The sequence below is a fragment of the Buteo buteo genome, chromosome 16, assembly GCF_964188355.1.
Source record: "Buteo buteo chromosome 16, bButBut1.hap1.1, whole genome shotgun sequence".
Lineage (NCBI taxonomy): Eukaryota > Metazoa > Chordata > Aves > Accipitriformes > Accipitridae > Buteo > Buteo buteo.
Window position 1 is genome coordinate 6,253,988 of NC_134186.1, and position 22,463 is coordinate 6,276,450.

A 22,463-nucleotide genomic window follows, 5' to 3' on the forward strand; every position below is an offset into this window, starting at 1 on the left:
GATCAGCGGCTTTGACATTTTACACTCAGCATCTGAGTTGATTTTAAGTCACTTTGACTTTTAAATTAAATTATCTCATGCATAGAAACAAAAGATGCAGAAGAACACAGCAAGGATTCACAGAACTCGTAATCAAGTACGTATTAACACACATATATATATATTAAGCTTTAAATCAAAAACAGATCTTTCCAGTTTTTTTTAATATATGCACTCTATATGATGCAACAAATATTAGCATGGTCTAGCTCTCAGTCACACACAGTGCTCTGCCCGTTATACAATGTCTGCTCTACTGTTATACTTCTTCCCTTTTAAACAAATGCAGGTAGACTAGACTCTTTAAAAAAATACAAGCTGGACATAGCACTGTGGCTGAGCTGCCCTCTGTTACAAGTAAAGGAGTTCTAGTTTTGTTACATTAGGAAGGAGGGAAATAATATTGTTTGGGAATCTTAGATGATCTTGTTCTCCAGGGCTTCAATCCTTTTTGCCACAGCTTCCAGTAAGCAAGAGTTAAGGGGAAAAAATGGCAGTGCACATAGTGATTTATTGCTGAAGTCCTCCCCTGGCTTGCAGAACAGATAACAAATGGAGCTCCCTTTCTGGGAGCAGGTAGCAGAGGAATGCTGTCACCATCTACTCTGGCATTTCCAGAACTGTTCAGGTTGATGAACTTTTATTGAAGGTAGAAAATGTTCATGCATACACACATACTCACATGCACCTATACATTTACTATGAAAGGAAGGATAAAAAATGTGAGAATGATTGGAGTGTGTTTTGAGTGGTTGACAGAATTCCTGACCTTGAGCAGTATGGGTTGCGTGAAGAGGGGAGCAGAGTGCTTTTCTTAGAGTTGTGTGTTGCAATTTTCTGCTCTTTTCACTAATTGCTTTTCATAATGTGCCTGGGAGCGGCAACCCACTGGGTGAGAACTACTGATTTACTCTGACCTTTTGCATAACATAAGTGGTGGATTTCACTCAATTTGAGTTAAAGAGTAGAAAATATACTGCACAACTGACATAGCAAAGCACAGAAATGTGTGAATAAATTAAAGCATTGCTTTTAAAATTATATTCTCTCCTTATTCTCAGTAACGAAAAATCTCCCTAGTCCTTTGTGAGCCACCCCAGGGTTTCACTAATTCCTCTCCCCATGAGGTTTGAATCTGATTCACAACATTTTTCTTTTTCTTGTTTCGCTTTCAACCACGAATTCATGGTCTTTGTGCAATATGACAGGACCCAGCATGGCAGAATGCATTCCCACAAACTCAGTTCAGATGGGATCCAACTCACCTCACTGGAGATGTTTGCAGTGAGCAGTTACAAACTGGGAAAATTTGGACCTACCCATCTGACTATTGGACTTATCCGTCTGAATTTACCCAGGCCACCAACTATACAGTCAGAGGTGGTTTGCTATAGAAGACCCTCTTTCCCTGCAGCGCTGTGGAGGAATTTAGGCAGCCAACTCGGATGCTTGCATAGTAGGCATTTAGCATCATAAAAAGAATCCCATCCATGGAGCTTTAATGACTGAGTGAATCAGTTGCATGTGTGCACCAGTGGTTTTGTCTGCTCACAGTCCAGGTTAGCCCCTGCTGCCCTCAGCCCTCACGTTCTGGCCTGCTTCACAGGACCTGCAGCTTGCAGAGGCAGCAGCATGACCCCATGCATGACCCATGCTTCCACACATCACATTGGCATCATTTAAGCATCTTTCTAAAAACTGACCTAGGTCTTGGTGCCTACAGCTCATTGCTGTCTTGCAATGGTTTGACATAGTCTACTTAGGCTCTGTTGGTTTTGGTCTACTTATTCTGTGTCAGACCAGTAGCTATTCACTCTGGTGCAGGGACTCTTCTTGTTACACACATTCATAATCCAAGTGTCTTGTTTCCCAGCTTCCTGAACACCTACCCAACCTCCTTCCCCCATGAGTACACTTTCCCCACTGGTCCCTCCAGAAAGCACAACCCAACCCACTGAGTTCTGAACAAAGACAGCTTCCGAAGGATATATTTCTGCTGCAATGAATTTATGAGGTCTTCTACTTTTGTCTGGAACTTCACAATAGATTTACATTCACATGGATCTTCCTCTGTGGATCAGAATATCAAGAAGGTAAGTGGCACAGAAAAAAGGATTAAAACAAAATCACTGAGACAAGTGAAATAAAGCAATGCTCATTTTCTTTAGCAGGAACAGGAAGGAAATCAAAATATCATTCCTTCTAATTATCTGACTGATCACTTCTGGCTTTAAAGAGAATCTCACATTTTCTTGTTATACAGGCCAGGCTCTGCGCACAAAAACTCTTTCCTGGATTTCCAGTTTCCTGAAAACCCACTAAGCTCTACTACTGATGTTTAAAGTTTGCCCCAAAAATTTGAATCTGACCAAATACAGTGCTCAAAACAACCTCTGTCTTCCCAATAACATCACCATAGTGGGCCATACTCTTATTTTGTGAAATAAAAATTGAAGGCACTGTTTACCATCTGAGACTCAAGACTTCTTTGAGCTTTGCTTCAGTACTCCATTTCTAGAGCAGGCAGCGCAATGTGCATTAATCAGTTCGCTAATCTATGTCAATAATTTACATATGTTCTTTAAGAAAAAATGACTTAAATTGGAGTAGGAGCAAAAAAGGGTACTGAGATGACTGGGAAAAGAAAGGAGATGTTTACAAGACCATACTGAGTCAGCTCAACTGCCTAGGAAAAGGAAGCAGTAAATAAGGACTTTATAAGGGAAAGGACATCACTTGCACAAAACCACTACAGGATTAAACCAGTCATGAGTAAACTAAAACTGGATATTAAGACATGATTTGTAGCCATCTGTTGATAAATACAAGCTGGCACTGGAAATCAAATACAAATATTTCCTTTCGTTTATTTTTTTTTTTACTTAAATGTTAAGATATTTACCAAAATTGATTTTTTTGCAAACGAATACTTTTTCTGAAATTTATTTTTACTTTTCTTTGAGTAATGAATGCTGAATGTATTTGCTTTCTCAAAAGATGTTTAAATACAATATGTTGGGGGTTTTCAAATAGCTCCCATCATCTTGTTCTTGGATCGACTCCTACATTTTAAAGTAGCCATGGCAAAGAGTCTCTATCTTGCAAGCCTGTCTACCAGGCTCTGCAGACACAGGACCCTGGAGGGTGTTGTCCCTCTCAGACTTCCCCAGGAGAAAAGGAAGGTCGCATCTTTAGGAATCTGGAGAACAGGGCACTTGCCCAGCATGACCCAGGATGTCTGTAAGGATGCAAGGAACTGAATCTGATTTTCCTGAGGCAAGGCCCCTAAATCCCTGAGTACTTTTTCACTCTGATTTAGGGGGAAAGACAGATGGGTCACGTACTGCTAACCTGCTAATATTTACATGGATATCTCTTGGGTTTGGCACAAATAACAATGTTAGAAATTGCAAAGAAAGGGAAAAAGGAGATTAACATTTGACAATGTGTATTATTTCATCCAGTTGATGCTGTAGAGCATCTCTGCATGCCATGAAAGCAGTGGAGGTCTCTCCAACATGTGGGGCCATGGGTACCTCAAGAGCAGGTCTGCACACTCATGGGAAGTAGAACTGAGCTTGGCAGAGCTCTCTTAGGAACTAAATGAGCCCCATCAAAGCTGTGTGCAATGTATCTTGCTGGGAACTGGAAGGAAACATTTGCCTAGCAGAATAAAGGAGCTGGAGCACCTGGACTCGACAGGAGAGTGCCAGGTTCCTGATGAACCTGGCAGTGTAGCTCTCAGAAGTGCTGCAAGGTATTCAATGTCTTAAATGAAGCCCAAGCATCTGGGATTCACGATGATCTGCCTGATCAAGCAGATGCATTGCAAAGGGCCAATATTTCATAGGAGGCATATGATTCCTTCAAAACAAAAATCTAAAATCACTGTGGTAGTCCTTTTTTTAACCATTTTTAGACTCCAGCTATTTACAAGTCAACATCCTTTAAATTTTATGTTATTCTTTACCTCCTCCTGTCACACCTGTCTCCCACTCAGTCCTCTCTCAGCCTTTGCTTCACTAGGCTATCCAAACGTGAGCTTAGTATTCATGTTGCCCCAATTTAGACACCTACTAGTCATGTAGAAGATACTAGATGCTTATTTCAGCTTGAAATGTGTCACCCCTGTGATGCCTGTTTGACTGTAGAAGCAGCCAGTGGTTAGTGAGCTTCAACTCAGATACCCAATTTTGTGATGATCTTCAAATTAAGCCAAATAAACCAACACTTATCTTCTCTTTTAAGAGCATCTGTTCTTTCCTTATGTCACTTTTGGCTATTCTCAAGACCTGGTACAGCCTGAACTCATAATTTCTGAAAAGGAGGGTGGAGAAGGGGAGAAAGGTAGAGAAAAAGGGAAGGAGAAGGCAGTTTGTGAGAAGGGGAGATGGCTGAGGTGTAGGCATGGCTGTGGTTCAGGTAACCACCCAAAATGTTGATGTCTTATGATCCTTCCACATACTCTGCCAACTCAATACATTGAGAACAGGGAGCTTTTTGTAACATTCAGCTGAAGGGGCATTTTTGTCCTGCTTCCAGCCTTCAAATGCTGTGACTAAATCCCCCCTCTCCCCAATCCCCCACTCTCACCAATGCAGATTTTCATTTGTAGCTTCTTCCCAATCTTGCTGATGGTCCTGAAGTCAGCCGTGTAGAAGTAGTGCTCAGCTACTGGTTCTGACGCAATTTCCCTCAGCTCATCCTCAACTGCATTGCCAACTCCCACAGCAAACATCCTAAAGCCTGTGAGCAATGGGAGCCTGTCAGTCAGACAGCCACGGAGCATCTTGTTGCTAAGGTACCAACCCCTGTCAGTTTGTACATCTTTGCTCACCTTCTGGACCCCTAGTCTCCACACAGCTTTGCAGATGTTCACGGGGAAATTAACCCCCTTACCCTCTACTGTTACAGACTTCTTTCAGCCAGGTCAACCAAGGTTCCAAAATATTTTTGCAGGCAAAGTCTTACTAGAGTTATTCAATGACCACTATCACCACAGAACAATGTTCTGGAGATACAAGAAAGGACAGATGATTGCAACACCCTGACAGGATCATGAATCCAACTAATATGGAAGCAATAATACAATAAAAGGAAACAGTGGAAGTTTTCAAAATAGCCTGCAGCCACCATTAATCAGCCTATGTAGTGGCAAAGTCCCCTGTGCAATGGAGACCTGTGGTTCAGCAAAATTGTAGCTCTTTCTAAAATTGCAACTCATATAGTCTGTCAAGAGCAACCCATACTGTGAGTTAAGAACATGTCCAGGTACTATGCTTCACTGCCAAGAGATTGATTGGCCACCTCTGGCTTAAACCTGTTTCTATTGAACTGAACCACAGTTTTCCCATTGAGTTGAATGGTGATACTAATTAACCCCTGTTTCGAAATATTTGTCTCTACTTGTCCATGTCTAGACACTGGTAATTCTTTGCCCTCCTCCCCTTTTTGCCTTGTCTTTCTACCTCTGGATGTATCCAATGTTTGTTTTTTTCGAAGTTCAACTCAAGGAACTTGTTTGGAGTCTAGTTATAAGCATCTTGTTACTTATCCCACTGAAATAACTTATGAACAGATGCTGGAGATTTCTGTGTAGGAAACAAGAGAGGATGAAGTAACAAGGCATGAAATTTTACCATCACAGAGGAATAAATTCTATAGATACAGTTTATAAGGACATTTTGTTTTATAAGAGCTGAACATCCACATAACATATCAACTTGCTTTGTAAACATCAGCTTTTCATGAGCTCGTACCTGACCTTTATTATTATGTGCTACCCCTTAGTCCCATCTAGTGGTCGAGAGAGAAGTTAAAAGGAAGTAAAGGATTTAGCAATTCATGAGTGTATTCACTTGGGCTGCATCCATTTAACACAGAGATGGCAGGAGGCTGGGAACTTGTTCAGCAGGTCAGCAAAGGGGCAGAGCTCTAGATATTTATACTTCATGGAGTTTAGACATATAAATGCATCAATCTGTAGCCACTGTGCACTTTTAATATTCCAGCAGAAGCTGAAGAAAGTTTCTTATTAGCGTATCTGGGATTTGCACAAGGAGTCCACAGTTACTCCCTTAATCTGTGTTTCTGTTTTATTCATTGTTTTATTTCTTCTTTTTCTTCTCCAAGCCTTAAAGCTGATACAGCCAAGCCACACTTGGCTCTACAACTCCCGTTATTCTCCAAGGGGCTCTCTGATGGTTGTCTTTGCCTCACCATGAGTGCCACTGATGCTGACCTGACTTTAATTACCAACATCAGACAAATCCTCAGCCTTTTCCTGTGGTTTCGTTCACATTTGTGTGAAGCATGCTAAACCAGTGTGCATCCCATACCAAATGTGTTAAACTCTAGCCTGCCCAGCAAAGAGATCTCCAGCAGACTTAGATCAAAGACACAGAGGGGCTGTGGGAACAAAAACCAGCTGCTGGCAAACCAAGATTTGTCTGAACCCCAGCCAGAGCTGCTCCAAGTTCTTTATGAGTGTGCAAGGACAGTCAGGCAACATCTCGACATAGTCACTCTATAGTAACCTGTTTCTATCCTAAGTGAGAGACATCTCCAGGGAAAGAGCCATACCTAAGTTGATACTCGATGCAGTACCTAGTCCAAGGGAGAAACAAGCCACTGAGAATTTAGGAGACCTACCTAAGTCTTTGGCTTTCTTAGCAGCATCAGTGATGTAATCTTGCGACCGTCCATCAGTGAAGACTATGCCCACCTTGGGGACACCAGGCCTAGCTCCATTGATGATGGAAAAGGAACTGTCAATGAGGTACTTCAGTGCCTGGCCTGTCATCGTTCCTTTCTCCATGTAGGCCATTTTCTTGACTGCTGCTTTGATGTCCTTCTTGTTCTTGAACTGTCCCAGTGGAAACTCCTGTCTGACAGAACTGGAGTACTGAACCAGACCAACCTGGGCCTGCTTGTCTGACACCTCCAGAGAGTCCACAATTTGGTTGATGAATTTCTTCACCAGCTCAAAGTTCTCAGGCCGTACACTCTTGGAGCCATCGATCAGGAAAACAAGATCCAGAGCAGATCCTGACCCACCACTGCAAGCTGAAACAAGATGTGAGAAGAGGGCAAAAGAAGATAGCAAGTAAGACCCCAATTAATTATGTAGGAAAATATAATGCTAGTGTCATTTTGTTGCTAATGAAATAGGTTTAATCAATAAAAACTCAACAACAGTTCACACTAATGTTTTCAAAATAATTATTGGTTATAAGCGCATGGTTTCTTTTTCTGAACAGAACATGTCTACTCTGTCTCAGTCCTATCCCCAACATACCACTGCAGATCACAGCTCGTCTCAGTGCAAATGAAAATCATTACATACCGCTGCAGGTCTTCCCATCGCTGTTCAGCGTGAAACCCTCTTTACAAGCACACTTGTATGCTCCTGGGGTGCTGATACAGATCTGCTCACAGTCATGGTCTCCAGTGGCACACAAGTCTGACACCACTGTAAGCAAAGGTGCAGATTAAAATCAAAGACCGCACCAAGGCTTTTCAACCCAGACCTTACTCAGCCCATAAACAAAGCATGCTATTTTTCCCATACGCTCAGTGATAACTAAATCCACTCTGCAGCAAGACAAAGCAGCAGAAGTCATTACTCCTGGGTAGTGACTGAGATACAAGAGGCAAGGAGAAATTTTTCACAAGTCTACTGACTCCAAGGCACAGCCAGGACTAGAAATAGTCTGCATACTGAGGGCAAAACCCATCTGTCTGTTGAGCGTATCACAATATACTTCACTGTCCAAAGCTACTGGATGAGATTTAGTTTCCAACCTACCATCTGGGCTGGCCAATACCCATTTTTTACAGCTATGTAGTACAATTATGATTAGTGAGTTCAGCCCCATGTACAGTTGTCTTTCCTGGACGGGATTCATGTGCAAACATACTTGGAATTCACTTCAGAGCTAACCTCACACGTACAGCTTTCAGATTTGCTCTCTACAAACATTTCTGCCTGCTGATCTTAACCTGGATCTGCTCCTGAGATGCTGAGCAAACAGAAGCTGAATTGCAGCAGTCTGAGCCCACAGCTTTCAGTGACTGACAACACTGTCACAGCTACAGCAATGATGATGGAAAACAAACTGGAAAGTAAACAGATCTGGTTGAAGAAAATTCATTTACAAATACCAGGGAAATCTGTGCAGAAAACTGAGCATTGGGTTCTACCAAAACGATGGGAGGTGGCGCAAAGTCTTTCAGTGTTAAGGGGCTTCTATTCATTATTTCAAGTTGTTTGTGTTCCGCTCTGCATGTATTTTGCCCTTGTGGCCTTCCCAATTCATGCGTTTGCATATTGTGCCAGCACCGGTAGATCTTTCCAGCATATATGTAGATCATATCATTAGGAATATAACTAACCATGCAGATGGCTGTAACATTGGGCTCTCAGGTTGGGTTCTCGGAAGCCTATGGAGATCTTATTAGTCTAACTGGTGGCTGGATTGCCAAAGGTCTCCCTTTTTCCCATGTGTTTGTTGAGCATTATGGGAAACAGCTTGGACAGTGCTGCACAGTTCTTCCTGCTGTCAGTACCCACAAACCGTGCTTCGCAATAGCAGGTGGTGTTTGGGTACATCTCCAAGGATGGTTTTGTGCAGCTGCTTGCATAGCACGATAACAGCCCACTTGGCAGTTAATATGATGCTCTTCTCTGTTAGCTATAATAATCCTTAGCACAGCGCTTCCCTTGGATGCATCTCTGAGGGTTTTTACCATGGGGAGAACTTTGTCATCTGCATGTTACGGATTTGAAAAGCAAGGCACAGAAAGGATTTTTTTCTCTTTACCTTTTTGAGTGACACCAGTGTCAGAACTTCAAAATACATTGTCAGGCCTCTCCATCTCTGGCTGACTCCTGACTCCAGGGCAGCCAACACAAACTCCCACAAATATTCATGGCCTGGATTCCGCCTTCTCAAATTTTGTCTCCATTCTCCCTTTAGTATAAAGTATTTGCTCCCCTCTTCCATGAGCTTCTGGTGCAATGAAACCTGATTATAATACAAGACTCACTTTATATTCAAAATTTTCCTCCTTCCTACAGAGGAGGAAATTTTCCTTGACAAAAAGCTGCTCACCCCCATCATTTTCAGCCTGAAAGTTGAATCATGAAATTTTACACCTCTTGAAGAAATTGGTCTCGGAGAGTTTTACAGGTCCATCTGTGTATATGTGTTTGCAATGCCTTGCCATAGGCACCATGGTGTATCGCACCTTTTAAAAAGTGTTGCCACACGTCTGTGCTTCAACGGGATGGGCACGCGAAACCCCCAGGCCTCTCTTGCTGACACATAAAATGGATATTTATAGACCACCTCCTACAGTCTTGTGGGTACATTTGAAAGTAATAAAGCTTTCTCACTCCATTCACCGGTTTAGGTAGGAGTGAACGTGTCTTTGTAGGATAGTCAGGCTCTTTTTATATGCTGTGCAGAAAGGCATTAGGTACTGCACCAGCCAGGAGAGTTTCTTGCCTCACAAGGCTTGCAAAAACAATAGCATAGTCAGGCAAAGGCAGTTCAGCCTCTAGCAGGGAAGTGAAACCATCCCTTGCTTAACTGGAAATTCAGAAGACAATACTGATGGGGGAAATTACAAGCCAGATTCTCAGAACTGCCCAGATAGGCTTAAACATAAGGGCAATGATCTTAGCTATATAAAGATCATGTGTTCCAGGTTCTTTTTCAATGCCTCAAGGAGTACATGGGTCATGTTTATAAACTCTTCTGTGCCAATGAAGTCTGGAGACTTCTTTAACTAAAACCTGAAATTCTTGAAAGGCAACTTCAAAGAGCATCTGTCTTCCATACTGCTTCGTGCTCCTGCAGACCCAGGTCCTTGGAACAAGGAAGCAGATGGATGAAGGGTGATACAACTTCCATGTGAAAAGCTTGCTGGCAGCCACTTGCAGCTCTTGGCTAGGAATCCAGGGGTTGCGGCAAGGACTTACCACAGAAAGCTTCTTGAAACTTGTGGGTCAGCTTCTCTATAACACTGTAGCTCTCCACATAGTCCACATGATCATCTGAGGGCTCACTAGCAATTTGCCGCAGAGTGTGCATGTCCACCCGGCCAACTCCGATGGCAAAGATCTCGATGCCAGCTGCTCTGGCCCTGGCTGACACATCCTGCACTCCATCCTGGGGACGTCCATCGGTCACGACGATCGCCACCTACGCAGAGGAGGGCGGAGGCAAGGTGTATGCTTGAATGGGCATTACTATCACTATTGCTTGTGGAACAGGCTACATTAGTAAAGAAGGTTTCACATTTCTAAAATTAAAGGGAAATGCCACGGCCTCCTCCCCCTCCTCCCGTTCTTCCTGAGATCACACACGCCATTCTTTTATGTGGGGTTTGTTTCTTTCTGAGCTGGAAAGGTTAAACTGCCAGGGACCTGACTGATTTAATTAAGGGACAACTGGTGCATCTCGCCCCTAAGGAAACCAAAGTAAAGGTTACATTCTTCATACGCAAACTAATGCTCAAGCCAAACTATCTTCATGAACCCCCAGCTGACACTAAGGACAACTCTAACTCAGTATGGGACTCTAAAGAATCTCAGGAAATGTCATGGAAACATCATGAGATGAAGACTTTTCCCCATTTTATAGATGGAGAAGCTGAAGCAAAGAGAGAGGAAGAGATCTGCCTAAGCTCATGCTGTGTCAGTGCCTGCCATGATTTCTGATTCCCTGTTCCACAATAAATAGCAGAGATGAAATCCTACCCCTACTAACATCAGTACTAAAATGACAGCAGGTTTAAGTGGGAACTGGATTTCACCTTGGATTAGATGCAGCCCTGAACCAGTGGAAAGCCTTCAAGGGTGCTGCTCCTGTTGCTAGTTTGTCCATTTTCCTCTTCGTTTCCCTTCTGATAAGTGACATTGTCACAAAACCTTAATTTTTGTTCTTTGCCAATTCATCTGCTCCTGCCACTTTTCCTTACAACTGTTTTATTGTGACACCACTGTCAACTCCAAAGCAACTGATTGGGTTGTAATGCAGTATGGAGAAATATAATCAACAGGAGCAGGTGAGCTGCTAAGCAGAAAAAACCTCAACATCGCAGGCAAATACCCTCAGAAATATAGAGAGTAAAGAAACACCAAACGAAAAAGGCAGAAAAAAAGTCTGTCTGGCAGCAACGGTGAGTTTGAACGAGCTGTCATCTGGTCATTAAGGCAGTATTTGCTATTCTTCTCTATGCCATATATGCTCTCCATCTTTCTGAAGATAAAATCAGACCCACCAGCTGCTCAGTTAGGACAGTGTGATGGCTGTTTTACATCCTCGGGTGGAAAAAAGTTATCTCGGGTAAGGTCAGGAGTGGGGTGCCCTGCCCCACACATCTAAGGGGTGCTGGCCATGTGGCTGAAGTGGCTCCTTCCCCCTCTGCCCACCCTTGAGCTGAGGGATGGCTGAATGCTGCAGTCATCTGCCCCAGAGTAATACTGCAATACTAAAGTATTCTGCTGCCCTGTTCAGAGCTTTTCTTCTGAGCAAATATGGGAGAACCAGGAAAAATGTAGAGCTTTTCAATCTGGTGCAGGTCTGTAAGTTCAAGTGTTTATCTGCACTTCTGAAGGGCTACAAAATTAAAAGTTCCTAGTAGCATCACAATTCTGTATCTGGCTGCTTCCAAAGGGGGGAAAAAATATGTATATATTCAAGTATTTCTCTTCTGCTTGTGGCCAAATTAAGGAAAAGTGTCACCTGTGCCAGATGTCAGTGTGGGTTGTAAAGGAAGATGCAGATGACAACCAAAGCTCGACCAAAAGGAGCACTCGGGTGGTTTCTGGACCAGCAGCCGAGGCCAGGAGCAGAGCCAGCCGTGCAATCGTGCTTTCTGCCAGGAGAGAGAGCCCTCGGCTCAGCCGCTCCGCAGCCGGCTCTGCTTTCTGTACACCCAGCAGCTCTGAGGTGGGGGCTGCCAATTAGAGCTTATCAAAAGCCAACCTGTCAGGAAACAAGATGTATTATCAAGTAGCTTCTGCGAGCAACACCACCCTATGAACAGGTTTCTGCCAGTAGCTGAGTATCTTTCTTGCAGTGTTTGTCACAGGATGGAGGTGTTGCACGTCCTCCTGGCGTTTCTCTGTCTAAATAAAGGGTTTCTCCAAGTTTAATCAGTTCCTTTTGTTCTTCACGTCAGGGTGGCATCTTCACATAGGCCTGAGCCCCACATAAGACCCGGGAGGTGTCTGGTAGCAGCATCCACAGCTGGATCTGATGGGAAAGATCTTCATAATAGATCTGTGTGAAAATCTACTATAGACCCCTCAAAATTCATGTTGCTTCTGACCTGCTGTTGGAGAGAACAAAACTTGGAGGTACAAAGAGTCCGGATCAGACATCCGGAATTAATCAGTGAATCCCTGGCTAAAATGAATCCAACAGTGAGACAGACCAAGCCCCAACCAGCCAGGGACCCTGTCTGTGACCGTGACCAGGACCAGCTGCTTACAGAAAGAGTGTAAGAAATAGAGCAAGTATAAAGTGATCTTGTTATCATATGTAGTTGTCTTGATAATCAGGAAAGCCTGATTTTTTTCCTAGGATTCCCCCTCCACACATTTGCTCTCCCTGCCAGCCTGAGGCAGTGAGTTCCAGCGTGAAAAAAACCCACCAGCATCCTTCCTGTTTTTAAACCTACCTCCAAATTATTTGCAGTCACAGGATCTCTGTAATTCTCTGTGTTATGACCTTGTCTCATTTAAAAAGCCAAGAGTCCTGGTATGTGCCTTGTTTGGTAAAGAGCAAGAGACAGGTTGGAAGAAAGGAGCAACTGCTACAGCCTGGAGAGGCTGACACTGCTCTGCGGTGGAGGACTTGTGCTGGACTCAGCAGGTAGCCATGTGAGAAGAATTAAGAAGGGGTGAATGCTTTTGCTGACTTAAAGAGCTGAACAGGATCTCCAGTTTTACCCTAAGGAAACTCAGAAACTTTTGCTTTTCAAGGTCAAAACTTGTACTCGTTTTAACTACCACCTTTGATTTTCCTGTGAATTACTAACTTTCTGGATCCTTCTTGTGCTACTTCTGTCATGTAGAAATCCCCCATGTTCTCATGGCACAATTTATTCTTGGTTAACTAAGACACCAGAGTATTCACAGGCATCCCTAGGTATTCATATTTCAGAGTTGCCATGTGTAGGCAATCCAGCAGCTAATGAGGTAGCTATGTCTCATTATGCGGTGTATAACATGAATGTTGTAACAGCACTGAAAGGGGAATTGGGCAGAAAGTTGAATAAGCTCTTGATTTTCTCAGCAATTTGACAATCTATTTGTTGTTCCTCCTAAAGAAAGATAAAAGTAATTGGGCACCCCTGGAGTTTTTGATAAAGGTATAAACAGACTTTACTCTGAGCTCCTACAGCAACAAATAGTGCTTTTCCCTGTCCTGGGGTGACATTTGCTGCACAGAGCACAGCCAGATCAAATGATCTTGTGATGCTTTGACCAGTGTCCCGCATAGTTGACAATCATAGCACGGATTTTCACAAAGTCTTGCTGGACTTCTGTTGTGTGAAGAAGCAAGGACCATGTCCAATGTTTCTGGAAGCTTCAGCTCCCTAAATTACTGCGTGACCTATTCATTCTCCCAGGCAGATGATGGGGCCACACTGAGCAGCATGAGGGTCACAGAAGGGAAAAGTTTCCTGGACTTCAGGACATTGTGGAAAAAAGCAAAAAATAACCAGGGAACCAAGGAATGCAAATGGTTTTAGAGTGTCCCACCTTGGAGGTATTCAAAAGCCGTCTGGACATGGTCCTGGGCAATCAGCTTTAGGTGGCCCTGCTTGAGCAGGGGGTGTTGGTCAATATGACCTCCAGAGGTGCCTTCCAACCTCAACTTTTCTGTGATTCTGTCTCTTCGACCAGATCCAAAGTGGAAGGAAAGAGGGAAAAGCCTATAGTGATTTTTTTTTCCTCCTTTTTTAATGCCTAAGGTAAATAATTAAGACCATTACTATTCTACTGCTTTTGTAGATGTTCAGGAAATAAGGTTTCAGGGAAACAAAGCAGCTTTAGAGTTCTTTGTACCACTGTCCACAGAAACATTGATGCTTTAGCCATGCTACTGCAGTAAGTCAATAAAAAATTTGATTTTTTTTTTTGAGTGTTCAGATATTTAAACTAAAGGCTTGTTTGGTGTATTGGCAGGACATAGCAGTTCTTGTGTATTGAGATGATAGGAAACCACAAGGATTGCATGAGCATGTTGAGTGCATTGTCTGGCGGCTCAGCTGCAGAGTAGACAAGAGCAGGAAACCAGTGCACGAGGAAAGGCCTTACTTAAATGGTGTGGAAGAGATCAGTTAGATAAAGATCCAGGCATTTTCATAGACAGCTCAGTGAAAATGTCTCTTCCATCTATAGTAATGCTCAATGCTGCATGTAAGGTGTCAGGCTGTATTAAGGAATAAAAGAGAGACTAATACTGAAAGTATTATAATAGTATTGTATAAATCAGGACTGTGTATCAGTCCTGACCTAAACATGGTCATCTTGTCTTAAAATAGACATTTAGGAATTAGATAAAGACAGGAGAAAATAAAGAAATATGGTGAGATGTCTGAGGGTCCTGAATGGATTGGGTAGTGGTCCTAGAGGAAAGTGGATCTAAAAAGATCCCACTATTTGTTCCATTTGAAAGGCAAACAACAAGAAAACCAGTGAAATCAATGGGACCTGCCTTCACGCAACAAGACTGGAAATCAGACCCCGACTTTAGGATCCTTCATTCATAACCCAGGTACCATTCTAGGTGCAATGACTGGCCATAGGTTTCCTGATTTCCCCCATCGACTGGGTGAAGATGTCTGCCCAGCTCAGAGATCAGAGGACTCTGCGGGTGTTGCTGGAGCTGTGTCAGGGTCGTACGCAGTGTGGGATCATAGAGGGCACTGGAATTACTCTTCCAGCAATGAGCTCCTCATGTGGAAGACGGAAGATACATGGAACAGTCTTAACTCCCTTAGCTGTTCCTCTGCCCCCCCTCCTTTGCTCACAGGACAAGTGTTGAGAAGAGGAGAACGGTTTCAGCCACCTTGGTGCCCCTGGCTGTTTTTCCCTACAAGTAGATCTTCTGGACTGATGAGGGTAGAAGAGATGGAGCCTGGAGAAGAGCTCCACTCCGGTGACAACCTTTAGTTGTCAGGTCCCAAAGGCCACTTAATGGCAAGTTAGCAACTGCCTGCAATTTCTGCTGCTGTGCAGCCCAACAACTCCCAGTTTTGGAAAGAAACCTTTGTGCACTGACTGGCATGCTTCAAGCACCCTTATCCATCTATAAAGGTGTTCAACAGCTTTGAATGAAAGTCTGATGACATGAGACATGAAAATGAATGCTATAATCATTCTGCTAGTGAGAGATGACCATCTCCAAGGAAAGGAGCAGCATCTGCCCCCTCCTTGATTGCTATTACATTTACTGTTATGTAGAGGGCAGCTACTGCTGACACTGTAGGAGGCAGGACAAGCACATCTGAGCTTCTTTCCTGCTTGGACCTTCTGGCACTTCTGGACATTGGAATGACATTTAATTGAGTGAGATGAGAAATAAGGGGTTTTTTTGCAAGGGCATATTGGAAGTAGTGAGAAGCAAATGTCTTTTTTGCCTATCAGTACTCAAGAACTGAAATGTTTCTGTGGTCTGGCGTTCAAACTTGGGATTTTTTTTGTGTTTTCTTTGTTGTTAAACAATTTTTGCTCTTCAATCAGAGTAAAAATGTCTGAAAAGCAGAAATAGATATTGTCATCTAGATAATTTTTTGTTTCTTTGTTTCAGTTCTGCTGTCTGGTTTTGTGCTGAACAATATCCAACAAAAACAAACATTTCCCGTTACTTTGTTTCTTCTGGACAGAAATGCACTATTTTATATGTGGCTATGGATGATCCTGCTTAGAGGAGACCTGCAGCTCCCACTCTGCTCATGTTTTTCCTCCATAGGGTGCTTTGGCCAGGCTGAGATGGCAGGAGGACTCTGCTGGAGACCTGTCACCTTCACACCAGCTCCCCTGGAGCAGTTTCACTGGAGGAAACATCTCTTTTCCATGCAATATCTGAAACAGCTCTTCAGTGAAGTCATCCGTGGAGAAACAGGGCTGCCCTGAGCTCTCTGAGAAATTAATCTTTTCCAAAGCCTTTTGAGAGGGGTGGGAGTGCGTAGCATGAATCGCTGCTGCCTCTCCTGCAACCCTGCAGCAGACTGACTGCTGCTGGGAAAGCGAGGAAAAGCAAAACACACCTTAGCAGCAACAGGCAGTTGCTTGAACCTCTAGAAAATAGCAGATTTGAGCTAAAGGCTGAATCCACACTTAATCTTTTTGAAGTAGTTCAGTCAAATGAATAAGAACAATTAGTCTTGCACCTAAAGGATTTTAAAGCTCTTTACTAAAAAATAATAACAATATACTATTAATAATGGCTTGCAATTTTGCAATGATTTCTTTCAGTGAACCTCAAAGAATTTGACAAACAAACCAATGTTACACCTTTTAAATAAAAACCACTGCAATTAGGTCTTGGAGTTCCCCTGTGAGAGCTGGGCTATTGAATTTTGCAGCAGGTGACTCCTAAGCTTGAGTAATGATATGATCATGATGGCTCATCAGATAAGCTTCTCTCTCTGGACCTGACTGTGAATGAAACTTAGTGAAAGTTTCCTGGAGTGTAATTTTTGTCTTGTTTTCACTCCTGGTTTTCTTCCTATTGTGTCAAACTAGATTTAGGCTAAGGATACATAGAATTTTCCCTGCTGTGAATCCCAGAATAAAAGACCATATGAGGATGAATTCATTCATATTTGCAAGATGCTTATAGTTCAACATGGTGAGGGGACACACAAGGCATTTAATTAGATCAGCCTTGTACGTGACAGCCTCATTTTTAGGGATATCTTGTGAAGTCCAGAACAGCAGAGCCTTCAGGTTGCTGATTTTTGGAGTTAGCAGATCTTTACCAGTGCCTGTTTTTCACCTTTAAGTATTATTTTTGACTTGCCATCTCTGGGCATCTTTTCCATGTTCTGCTCTGCCTTCCCTAGAGCATTACTAGCAGTGAGAGAAATGGAAAGTGACTGATGTTCCAAAAATTTTGTAATCAGGAGAAATATCCCAGGCTTCCTTGCTCCAACAGCTGAGTTTTTGTCCAGCTGGTGGAAAGCTCTAGCTGCTTGCTAAGGCCTTTGCTTATTTTTCTGGCCTGCTGTCACAGCAGAGAGCCCGCGGAGCTGGGACGGAACACAAGGGCCTAGGAAGTACGTTCACGGTGTTTAGCCAAAACACATATTGTCAAGAATATACATTCTCCGTGTGCTCAGAGGAGAGTTTTCCTGATGACGGTCACTGGGCTGAGGTTTGGTTACGCTCATGGTCAAATCCAACGGGATGAACAAGGTATCTGGGGAATAATTTTTTAAAGACTGAGCTTCCTGGACAGGGAACATGTGTCAGGAGCAGCAATGCCCATTGCAACCACATGTAGAATTAAGCTGATCTTACACCATCGCCTTAAATGTTAAATGGTCAATAAAGTCTGTGTACCTGAAGAGCATACCCAGAATGAAGACCATAGCCATTCGCCAGCCACTGAAAAACTGGAAGAGCAGTGGAGGACACTGAAACAGCACTTTGCATTATATCTGCAGCTGAAAGGGGCCATTTCAAAGGAAACTTTCAGAAGGTTGACTCGCTTTTTACTATGGTGGATTCTGAACCATTTTTATTACAGTATTTTGGGAAGATGACAATTGTTCATGCCCAGCAAACTTGACTGAAATCATCATCTCATGGTGGTATGTTGTCTTAGGCACATTGGAAGCGGGGAGCCGCGTCCCAAAGGACAGACCCTCCAGAGACACACAGAGAGGAGAACTGGTGAAGCTGGATTAAATTTACCCCGACAACTTCTGGCCAGCTCTGCCCAAATGAAAGTTAAGCTTTGTTTTCAAGAAGAGTGGGAGGTTTCCACCTCTCAAAGATTTGCCGCCTTCAACAATTAACTCCCACTTGTCCCCACACACTCAAAGCACAGAGAAAATCACCTTTTCTTCTTTTCTGATTTTTCCAACCGCTCCGTGACGAGTCACAAGAAAGAAGGAGCATCCAAGAAGCAGATAATTTGCTTACCTTATTAAAATTGGGAGACCTCACTCTGGCCCCTTCTGAGTCACTAAAAGCCCGGCTAATGGCAAACTGGATAGCCAGACCAGTCATAGTCCCAGTGGAGAGTGGCTCTATCCTTCGGACTGCTTGCAGGAGCCCCGCTTTGGTTTGGTAGGTCTTGAGGGAGAACTCGTTCTTGACAGCACTGGCATAATTGATCACACCCACCCGGGTGGAGTTGGGGCCCACATCCAGCCCCTCGATCACCCGGGACATGAAGACTTTGACTTTCTCAAATTCGTGTGGGCGCACGCTTCGAGAGCTGTCGATGACGAACACCAAGTCGGTGGGTTTGGTTCTACACAGGGTGCCTGGAAAGGATAAGGAGGAAGGAGAAAAATAAAAGAAAAAGAAGAGAAAAGTATACTAGTAGGGAGAGGATGATCTTCTTAGGGCAGCAGCTGAGAGTAGAGGACCTGCAAGCTTCAGTTCTTTCTCTGCCTGTCTCACAGAGGCCCAGTGAGATCACTTTAACCTAATATTTATAAATGTTCTTTTTCCTTTCATAGGAAAACATCTGTAAGAAAAGCACAGTTACCGGTTGACAAGATGTACTTCTGCAGACACCAGGGCTGCACTTGTGGGAGCAGGTTACCCACTTGTCACCCCAGGCTATTGCTAATGTCTACATGAAACTTAATTCACTTACGGCAGCGTGGAGGGAGGAATAAAGCTATGAAGTGGAGCCTGTGCATCCACTTCTGCATCAAACAAAGTCTCAAAAGGAGTTACCACATTTTGGACATGGATAAGCAGTCCACATATATATTAATTAATGAAATAATATCTTTGTCATGCATGACCAGAAGCGGGCATGAAACTCAGCAGTTCAGATTCAGTTGTGAATCAAGATACCCAGATTAACTAACCAGCATAACATGAACCAGTGTCGTGTTTTTCAGCTAGTGGCACTAATAATGAAATACGGTAACACAGCAAAGACCAGCGCTGTTTTATTTCTGCAAGCTGGTGAGAGAGAATACAATAGAGAGGTATAGAACCATGTAATTGATAGTTAATCTCTACAACCCCATACTAAGACATGAATATCCACTGTAAAATATAAATGATATAAACAGGAAGCATTAGCAATGCAAAAAGCTGAGTGATTTTTTTTTTCTTCAAATTTCTCATTTGCATGCTGTTTTCCATCCTAATTTTCAACTGTGGCAAAACATAAAAAGGACTGATATTTTTTATGATTTTCCAAATGAATCGTCCCATTTTCCCCACCAGATCTATAGCATTCTGTTCTTTAATTTTTTTTCTATCATTTAGCTTGTCTCTGTAGGGGTATCAAGTGCTCTGTTAATATTTGATTTCCATGGAGACGGACGATATAGGTTATATCATAAAGGAGATTTCTGTGGACAGATTTTTAAATGTGAGCTTTTGGGCCAACAAATCTGTTCCAAATTATGACATAAATATTATAGCTAGTCCTCAGTGTGAAATTTAATGGAGCTTTCAGTCTTTCAGACAGATGAAAATAAATACCCTGTGATATATCTGTAAAGAATATAATCGAGTTAGTTTCCTGAGAGACACTATGCTGAATCTCTCTCTAAAAGATGCTGTGTGTAGAAGGGAAGCAGGCAGTGGTTGCTTTGTCAGATGTCCTAGCTTCCACTAAAATGCAATATAACCTTTTCCCGTATGGGTGACTTTCACTTTGCCACCATAATTTATTGCAGTGGAAGAAAAAACTCAGTTGGCTGTCCATCTATAGTACTGCAAATCCCTTTACCAGGGGTTGGTTATGCCCATTGTACAGGTGAGAAATGAAGGTACAGAGAAAGGCTCAAAGACTTGCAATCAGTTCCTCCAGAAATAAAGCACAGATTCCGCTTTGCCACTGTAGCTAATGAATCACCTCTGGTTTTAGTGACGAACCAAGGAAGAAAAGGTTTTTTTTTTTCCCTAGGATCAGTTGGATCCAATAGAAGTTTCGAAGACTGTATTTTTATTTTTGCATGGAAGCTCTGTGATTTTGCCCTAAATAACAATTTCAACCTCTTTCTGTGAGAGTGAAGTATATTTCAGGGAAATGAAGAGAAAAGAAGAGATATCAAATGGGAACTTCGGGATTTCAGCCTGTCTGGTCACAGCCACTGTGCACTCATCAGGGTCTGCAGGGGACAGGCCTCAGTTATCTCCAGGAGGTGACAGTCAGGCACACTTGCTCTGACTGACATCTTGACTCAGCATAGTTTATTTTAAAGTTGAATTAAACCAGAAATAAAGTCCTCCTCTGTTTTTCAAAATGTCCACACTTGAAGTTATTCAGCAATAGCTGAACTTCATGCGCTGATTTAGCAGAAAATATCTCTTAAGGCATCTTTGCCATATTCATTAAAAGAACAGGAAACCTGCCTATTAACTCAGAATTAAAAGGTGTTTATTTTAGAAATAGCGATTGCTCACAGTAGGGCTGAGTTGAATGACTGGTCTGTTTAGCTTCCTGACTTTGGTAGCGCTTAGCAGTTCTGCAGCAAAGATAACTCTCCCTTTCCAAATTACTAAGGAGAAACTGGTCAGCATACCAGAAAACTCCCCTTCGTAAGCAACAGCTAACACTGCAGTCACTGTCACGGCTATTTTACAATTGTCAATCTGCCCAAGTATATGCATTATGGATCATCATAAGATCATTCAAACATTTTTAAAACCCAGCAGTAATTTTTGCCTTGCCCACCTGTCCTGCGGTGAGTTCCCCAGGTTGGCTGGAGCCCCTGGCAGAGGAGAGATGCTTCCTCCCTACCAGAGCCTCCAGCCCTTCCCTTGTGTTTGGTACTTGCTGACACTAATTGCAGATTAGGAGTTAGAGACCGTGCAACCTAAAGAGCAGGCAGCTCATCTCCCATCTGGCTGCTCTACACCCTGCTTGGAAAGACAAACAGAGTGGGATTTTGCTCCAGACCAGATGAAGTAAAACCCAGGAAAGGCCCATCGTCAGCAACCTGACCCAGACCTTCCTGCTCGGCGAGGTTAACCAGCAATTGGGGTGTTTGGCCAACTCCTCCTCAAGCTCCCAGCAAAACCAGTCTTCTGCAGAGCTGTGGAGAGGAGAAGCAGTTTTGGAAGGCAGAGTCCTTCTCCTGCCTGGGCCTCCTCCAGCCAAAAGCAGCAAGCCCCGAGGCTGCTGCTACGCGGGGGACTAGGGCTGAGCTGATGCCACCTTTTCTGTGCCTCTGCACAGACTTCCCACTATTTCTCTAAAGCAATGTAACAGACAGAAGCAAACACATCTCCAGGTTTTGCTGCCTTGGGAAAACATTTGAGAACGCTCCTTTGCTTCCCTGACTGATGTTGGGTATTTCATCTTCCTTCATCTCCTTCCCCTGTCCCAAAGCAGGCTGGTGGCAAGGAGGTAGAGGACCGACACCATGCATCCCACCGCTGAGCTCCCCACTTACCTCTCGGCTGCGGAGGTGCCCCGCAAACTCCATAGCTCTGGAGGAGAAGCAGCAAAGAGAGCAGCAAGGCAGAGAAAATCCTGTCCATGGCTGCGGAGGGGCCGGAGGCTGGATGCAGAGTGGCAAGCAAGAGCCTTGGCCCAGAGGTATTAACCTGCCCTTCCTCGGGGAGGCACGGGGCCAGCCCCTGACACGTGTGAAGTGTCGGGGAGAGGGGGGGGCACTGAGGGGAGAGGGACAAGCAAGAAGGACTAGGACAAAATATTGCTCGAAGGTGGGGAGGGGGAGGATGTCCAGCCCTGCCGGCCCCCATCCCCTCCACAATGGCTTCATTGCTCGGCGAAGGGGATGGGAAGCTATAAAGAGACCTGCAACGGCGTGGTATGTGGGGAATCTGGGACCGTAACAGTGGGACCAGTGAAACCAGCCCTGGGGAACTGGGGTTAACCTGTCAATCATCAGCTCCCGTCTGCAAATCCTGGGCTTTGCCACTGTAAGCAAACGGTCTGCAGTGTGTCAGGCTTGTGTCCTTCCTCTGGCAAAGCCCGGGGAGGGGGCAGTGGTGGGAGGGGGGGGACGGGAATAGCGTCACACAAATCATCTCTCAGTCCCCGCATTTGCCAAGTGCAGGGCTGGAAACAAGCCTGTGGGATCAGGGGGCTTCGCTTCCTTGGCTTAATTTGCGGGCGAATGCTCAGTTGCAGGAGGAGGGGAGAGGAAGAGGAGAGCAAGGCTTGGGGAGGCACGGGCGAAAGCGTAGGATGCAGAACAAATTTCTTCCTGCGGGAAACAGTTAC

The 22,463-nt window shown here is 43.8% G+C and overlaps 1 protein-coding gene across 1 annotated transcript; it reads right to left on the reverse strand.

The window, feature by feature from the left end:
• Positions 1-455: 455 nt before the first annotated feature.
• Positions 456-21,999, reverse strand: MATN1 (matrilin 1). The gene is given in 9 exon segments (XM_075047032.1): positions 456-505; positions 2,029-2,109; positions 4,633-4,785; positions 6,691-7,104; positions 7,385-7,510; positions 10,025-10,247; positions 18,215-18,561; positions 21,667-21,879; positions 21,882-21,999. Coding segments are annotated over 9 exon segments (1,725 nt in total).
• Positions 22,000-22,463: the final 464 nt, after the last annotated feature.